Genomic DNA, 7,104 nt, shown 5'->3' on the forward strand with positions numbered 1-7,104 from the left:
CTGGACACGGCTGGGCCTGCCATGGTGCTTCTTGGATTGGCAGCTTTCGTGTTTCTCATCTTTATTCTCCATCGGCTCATATCATCTATTGGTGCAACAACAGCAAGCGGCCAAATTCTACACTGCCGACATCTCCTTAGATCGTAACTATCGACACTATACAAAGACAGGATGGATGCATATCGGAAAAGCCACAGCGCAAGTATGATTCGTTTGATGAGGCCGTCTTTGCTAATAATGATTGCTCCTCCAGGTCTCTATGTATACCTTTTGCCCTCTGGTTGTTGGCCTAAATGCGACGTATAATCTGCACATTCTCAAGCATGGGATGCCGTGCATGCACCCATAAGTTCTTGTATGTGCGTATCATTGACGTCCGCATACTTGTGACACCTGCTGATACTGTTAAATGTAGTTATAATTCAATCTTATCCTTCGTCACCTGGGACTTGTTCTTCTTCACAATCTCTCGAGAAAGGTTCAAATGTATGATAAGCGTTCAAATGCATGCTAGGGACATTGGCTGTAAGTGCTTTTGGGCTTTGCGCATTCGTCATGCCCGCCGACATTGTGACAATCTAGCTTCCATTCACTTGCTACTCTTCGCCAACTACGGACCTCTTTTTGCATACCTACATCCGGGGGAAAGGAAGGTGTAGGAAAATGTGCGGGATGATGCGTGAGATCCCGGATGTAAGGACAATCATCTTGCAGGTTCTCCTCTCATTTGCTGGCCCCATATGACAGCTTGGCTTCTCATCTATTCGCCTCCGGTCGCCTACCATTATCTCGTCCCTCTCATATCTGCGCTCACGAGGTCTTGGAGTGTCAGACACTATGCTGGATCACAAGGAATGGAGAAGGCTTCTGGAGCAGGAAGGAGAAAGAAGGGGAGTGAGCTTTGAGGGACCGTCGGCCAAATGGTCAATCAATGCGCGATTGTCGAGGACGCGATGTACCCTCACATTCAAGAGGATTCGAATTATAAAGCAAATTGCTGGGCCATATGTGGGACCTTGGGGATGTATGTGCTTTCGACCTATACGCCCTTTTTCACATCTGCTGACACTATATATCAGCCTAATGGCCGTACATTCGCTTTTCCAAGCATACTGCACCAGCCGTACAACGTTTCAATGCCACCTACGCTCCCTCTTGCGATTCTGTTCTTATTCCTTGTCCTAATCGTTCCCATCAGGCCATTCGTTTTTCAGTGGCGGTGCGTGAAATGTTTTGTTGGATTTGAGAATGACTTTTCTCTGAGTATCAGTGTTCCGTAAGTTGCCGGAAATCCCGCTCCTTTCTGTCCTTTCGATTGCGACTATTTCCTCTCCAAATAGATTACTGTGGCCCCATTTTACCATGGAGAGCTGGTCACCATGATTAGCTTCCAGCTCTCCTCTCGTTATCTGCCAGCCATAAGCTGCTCAGTTTCGTTTCAAGATGGCTCAATACATCCTCAGAAGTCCTCACCTCTGTCCACCCTTTCGACTTTCCCCCTCATCATCTTGCGTCAAAAATATTGTCCAGCTAAGGGCCACAACCTCGGAGCGTAAGTTATGTTCCCAGCTTTTGATAGTGATCAATACGGAGGTTATTCGGTTGTTAAAGTAACGGTCCGGAGTCCTTCGAGTGTATTCTGCAGCATGTAACTTATGTTGCTCCGACCTACGATCTATTAAGACGGAATGACACCGGACATTTGTACGACTGCCGATTTTCCATTCGCGGAAACTGCACCGACCTCCACCACCAGCCTCCACTTCATCCGTTGAACGGATGGGCGGGGGCTCCTCCCCCCACCATGGGGGAACTTTTCGTCGGCGACCTCCACCAGCCCCCACCTGAATGAATGATCCGTCCTGATGGGTGGATGGTCACATGATGATAAAGTGATACACCGAATCGGAATGACCATATGTCCTCACCAAGAGCGGGTGGCATTTGCAAACACTACAATACGATAGGTCAATCCGTTGCCGCTCAGAAAAAGCCAGTCCTCCGAGGTCGGATCTGAAAGCGGAACGAGGGTCAAACCCGGAGTCCAAAGCCTTCACAAGTTCTGTATCTTTGGTATAATCATGCCTCTTAACTGCCGCCGGCATTCATGTAAATCATCTAATTAGCATGTCTTGTGACTCGTGTTCTCCACGGTCGGAGCCCCGCGGGCCCCACTTCAGAAAGAGTGTGACTGCTATTATACGTTACTTTCGACATGAAGCATGGGGCCCAATTCCGGACGACCGGTAAGTCTAAGTCTTCGTCTTCTAAGTCTTCTTGAAAACAACATAAATAGAGCTCATTGATGTCCATGTTTGTTTCGAATAGTTCAAACTCTTTCCAAGGTTGAAAGTTCGGCAATATAGTAAACATCGAGCACCATGTCCGGCGTAACAGGTATAAGTCTAAGTCTCTCTTCAGAGGAGCTGAAGACTCAAGACGTGGAGCAAAATGAAAAGCTTGACAGCACCACAAACATGTTTACCAACGCCGCTGCAGCGACTGGTGAGTCAATATTTTGAAAGTGAACTCAAGTACGGACGCATTGCTAATTTCATTATTGCAGACAAGGAACATAACATGACCTTGTGGCAGGGCTGTAAACTCTACCCCAAAGCGATCTTGTGGTCCGTCCTTATATCTTCCTGTTGCGCAATGGAAGGTTACGACATATCTCTTGTAGGGAATTTCTGTAAGGTCTCTTACGTCGATACGATAGCAAAAGCTGACACTGTCATTAGACGCCTTTGACCCTTTCAATCGAAAGTATGGAGTGCAAGGAGTTGATGGCACATATCAAGTCCCCGCTCGATGGCAAACTGGCCTAAGTAACGGAGCGCAATGTGGCCAAATCTTGGGTTTGATTGGTGAGCGGTCCTTGCTAGTGATAATCAAGATCTAACACTACTAACACTACTTCACAGTTAATGGTCTCGCAACTGAGCGTTTCGGTTATCGAATTGTAATCTTGGGCTGTCTAATCTGGCTCACTGGTGTGACCGCAATCTTCTTTTGCGCTCCCAATATTCAAACGTTACTCGCGGGTGAAATTCTTGCTGGTATCCCGTGGGGTGTTTTTCAGTCGAGTAAGTAAGATGGCTCAAAGATGAGGCTCAGAGCTGACCGTTCACAGTTGCCATATCTTACGCTGCTGAAGTTTGCCCAGTGGCACTTCGAGGATATCTCACCAGTTATGGTAATTTCTGCTGGGGATGGGGACAGCTCATTGGTATTGGAGTAATAAAATCTCAATTCGGTCGAACCGATCAATGGGCATACCGCATACCTTATGGACTTATGGTGAGAGGGAAGTATATACTTGCCCGATCTGAAGCTGACTCTGGACTTAGTGGATGTTCTATCCTCCCTTAATTATTGGTATCTACTTTGCTCCCGAATCTCCCTGGTGGCTGGTCCGCAAAGGTCGAATTGAACAAGCCAAGAAATCTTTGCTTCGATTGACTTCTTCCAAGACCGATCCTACATTTGATGCTACCGAAACAATCGACATGATTCGACACACTACTGAATTGGAAAAAGATATGACTTCTGGTGCCTCTTACCTCGACTGCTTTAAAGGTGTCAATCTCCGCAGGACTGAGATCGTTTGTATGCTTTGGGCTACTCAAAATTTGGCTGGCAACACGTTCTCCAATTATTCCACTTACTTCTTCGAGCAGGCTGGTCTTACCGGTGAAATCCCATACGATTTCGCGATGGGTCAGTACGCCATCAACATGGTCGGTACTTTTGGGGCATGGTATCTCATGACTAAAATGGGTCGACGAACTCTTTTCATTGGTGGTCTCTGCGGTCTATGCGTTACCTTGTTGTCTATCGGCTTCGTCGGTCTCGTTCCTGAATCTAAAAAGCAAGCCGCTTCTCTTGCTACAGGTGCTTTAATGCTGGTGTGGGCGGTGTTCTACCAGTGCTCCGTTGGGTGAGTGAAGTCTTCTTGTCCACACTCTCCGATACAGTATTAAACCCTGGATTTTTTAGAACTCTCGCCTTCTCCCTTGTTGCCGAGATGTCAACTCGACGACTTCAAATCAAGACCGTCGCTCTGGGCCGAGCTGCTTACAACGTCGCTGCCATCATCAGTAACGTCCTTACCCCGTATATGATTAACCCTACTGCTTGGAACTGGGGAAATTATGCTGGTTTCTTCTGGGGAGGATCGTAAGTCGGAACATGATCCCGATGAGTATCTTAGCTGACAAGAACGCCCCTCTCAGATGTTTTTTGGTATTGGTTTACGCCTATTTCCGGGTACCCGAGCCTTCCGGCAGAACTTTCGCTGAGGTGAGTGAATCTAATTAGGATAATCCCGCAACATAAAGAAGCTTATTCTCACCGATTCTACAACAGCTCGATATTCTATTCGAACGAAAAGTTCCAGCTCGAAAATTCAAAACCACCGAAGTCAACGCTTTCGATGTTGTTTTGCATCACCAAGTTGCCGAAGACAAACCTGACGGTGAAGTTAGCCATGTCGAACGAGTTTGAGCTGTATTCTCAAGATGAGGGGATCAAAGTCAACTCACGAGGCATTGAAGAGCAATGAGGCAAGATGACTAGAAAAAAAAAAAGTAAAAGACACAATAAACACACATTCGGAAATTGAAAAGGGAGATCTGATTCTAAGCTTTGTTATCATAAGATAGTTGCTTTAATAGCTGTATAGGTTTTTACTTGTTTTGGTTGTATTTGGGCCCGTTGCGTATGAATCACATATTGTCTACAGATCAGTTAGAGATCACCATTACTCGCCAGTCAGACCAAACCAGCAAGGATGTGTAAGGAACGGAGAAGAGAAGAGGATTAACAGAAGAAGAGAGGAAGACGAGAGACGGAAAGAACGGAGAAACTGGGGTGGTAAAGATTAGCCGGAGAGAAGAGGGAGAAGAGAGGAAGAGGAAAATAGCGAGGAGAGTGGAGCAGAAGAGGCCCTCAGAGGATCGGAGACGGAAGGAAGAAGAGGAAAAGGGTGCTCGAGGGGGAAGCGAAATTGGTTAGCTGTACAACTAAGGAAAAGATATATAAAGAGCTCTTCGAATAGACGAAATGGGAGATAACCTTTATATCTTTCTTCCTTCTTTGACTGCCTTTCCAAGAAGACCACTCCCGAAACCTAGGGTTAAAGAGGATACATCAAAAGCTTTCTAGTTTATTGATTTCGTGTCTAAGTTTCGTGTTTACTGATTTTCTATTTTTATTTTTAGGGGTTATAGAGGTTGCATTTTTTCGTTGTTTAATTTATTGGGTTGTCGTGTGGGTTGCCCGAATTAAAGAAACTACTTAAATAAACAACTTATTAAAGAAAAGAAAAAATAATCCAACCTCCTCTTCCTCATAAGACCAGCGTCCTCGCCCTTGCCTTTACTAGCTCGACACCAATCCGTTTCTCCATTTTCTCGAACCCCCCCACCGGCATCGCCTCCCTCCACTCCTTCCATTCGTCTGCTGTGCTCCTGCTCATCAAGCCACCAGTGGAAAGGATGATCGGTTTAAAGACCCCACCAGTGACCTTCGGAGCGTTCTTCGAGACGACCTGACCCACCTTGTCGAGCCAGTTCACGCACCGGTCCAAGCAGAAGTCGGCCAGCTTGCCGTTGGGGGCACAGGGTGTGACGGTGCTCCTCGCGTCTCGGTCTCCGAGGGAGTATACCTTCAGGTCGTAGTCAGTGAAGGCCAGCGCGCTGGAACCTCTGACCCGAAGGTCGTTTCTCCTTTGTCCCGACAGCGTGTGGGGCTCAATCTCAACCGTGGCACCTTGGATTTGTTTGAGGTGTTGATAGATGACGCGGTTGATGGCATTGTGCCGGCGCTGGGTCCAGGGGTTGCGGGCGCGGCAAAGCTCGTCGTGACCCAAAGGTGAGTCCGACCCACAGAAGCGACAGACAGGTATCGAGGAGCCGACCAGGGTGCGGTCATGGAGACCGGAGGCAATCTCGACATTGGAAAGGCGCAGGGGTTGAAGGTAAGGGATGACTGATAACCAACTTCGGCCGAGTCTGGAGGCATTCTCGGTGAGTCGCTTGCGTTCAGTGTCGCCGAGATTACGTAGAATGGCTTCCTGTTGCGATTCCCAGAGTTCTGCGCATCGAGTTCGTTGGGGGACCGGAGTTGGAGGTTCCTCAGGCGAAGAAAGGAGACCTAGGTTATCGAGGAGAGTGTCGGAGGCCTCGGCTGCCGAGCGGTAAGCAAGGGGGGCTACATCTTTGAAGGAAAGTAGACCTAGTCCGCCCAGTCGCGCTGGTAGCTTCGTCAACGATCTCCCTAGAGCCTCCTCTTCCACCGTATCCTCTCGCTGCCTCATCCTCATCCTTTTCACCTCCTCCCACAGCATCGTGTCCAGTCTTTCCCATAGATCTACAAGGTCGTCGGAGCGTAGGCTTCTCTGCAGGTGTCGTAGATTTTGCTGGATGCAGAACCGTAATAGAAGGAGCGCGTGTTGATGCGGAAGATCCTTGAGCTTGCCCACCTTTGCCATTTCCTTCCGAATCCTGCCTTCCAGAAACTCCGCTCGCTTCTCCTTACCTCCTACCATCGTCCCTAGCATCTTGAAGCCGTCCTGCCTGATCTCATCGAAGCTGATTAACTTGCATTTCTTTTCGTTGAGCTTGATGATGTGCTGCTTGTCGGCGAGGAATTGGGTAGTTTTGCTGAGGACTTGCGAGTCGTTTGAGAAGAGGTAGATGTCATCGAGATAAGCGAGCGCTTGCGTAGACGGACCTAGCGATTGACTGAGGGCATTCAAGGTTGGTCGGAGGGTGATTGAGAAGAAGAGAGGGCCAAAGGGGTCACCCTGTCGAACACCTTGAGAGGATTGAAGGATTTTGTCGCCACACACAAGGTCGGACGAGTCGCCATAAGCCCATTTGCAGGTCCTCCAAAGCGTCGGCGCATGGGTCTTGACAGCAGCTGCCATCTCGGCTCTATCTACACGGTTGAAAGCGTTAGAAGCATCGAGCGAGGCTAAAAAGGAGAACTCAGCGCCGGCAGAACCCTCCAAGACTCTCTCTGTCAGCCTCACGATCGGCTCTACACCACCGATTGACTTGGACCCCGAGCTGGAACTTAGGGGTTAGGGGGTTAGGGGGT

At 48.4% G+C, this 7,104-nt stretch overlaps 2 protein-coding genes and 1 pseudogene across 2 annotated transcripts; 2 read left to right on the forward strand and 1 right to left on the reverse strand.

The window, feature by feature from the left end:
- Positions 1-100: 100 nt before the first annotated feature.
- CNF04920 lies at positions 101-1,608 on the forward strand (annotated as a pseudogene).
- A 589-nt stretch (positions 1,609-2,197) lies between these two features.
- CNF04930 (trehalose transporter, putative) lies at positions 2,198-4,650 on the forward strand. Its single transcript, XM_024657473.1, has 10 exons — positions 2,198-2,246; positions 2,329-2,505; positions 2,567-2,692; positions 2,742-2,867; positions 2,925-3,086; positions 3,134-3,300; positions 3,351-3,940; positions 4,000-4,179; positions 4,236-4,302; positions 4,369-4,650. The coding sequence occupies exons 2-10, from the start codon at positions 2,382-2,384 to the stop codon at positions 4,504-4,506; spliced, it is 1,680 nt and encodes a 559-aa protein (XP_024513068.1). The 5' UTR covers positions 2,198-2,246; positions 2,329-2,381; the 3' UTR covers positions 4,507-4,650.
- Positions 4,651-5,221: 571 nt separating this feature from the next.
- Positions 5,222-7,021, reverse strand: CNF04940 (hypothetical protein). Its single transcript, XM_571462.1, has one exon. It carries the CDS (start codon positions 6,929-6,931, stop codon positions 5,351-5,353), a length of 1,581 nt encoding a protein of 526 aa, XP_571462.1. The 5' UTR covers positions 6,932-7,021; the 3' UTR covers positions 5,222-5,350.
- Positions 7,022-7,104: the final 83 nt, after the last annotated feature.

Source organism: Cryptococcus neoformans (assembly GCF_000091045.1).
Source record: "Cryptococcus neoformans var. neoformans JEC21 chromosome 6 sequence".
Classification (NCBI taxonomy): domain Eukaryota; kingdom Fungi; phylum Basidiomycota; class Tremellomycetes; order Tremellales; family Cryptococcaceae; genus Cryptococcus; species Cryptococcus deneoformans.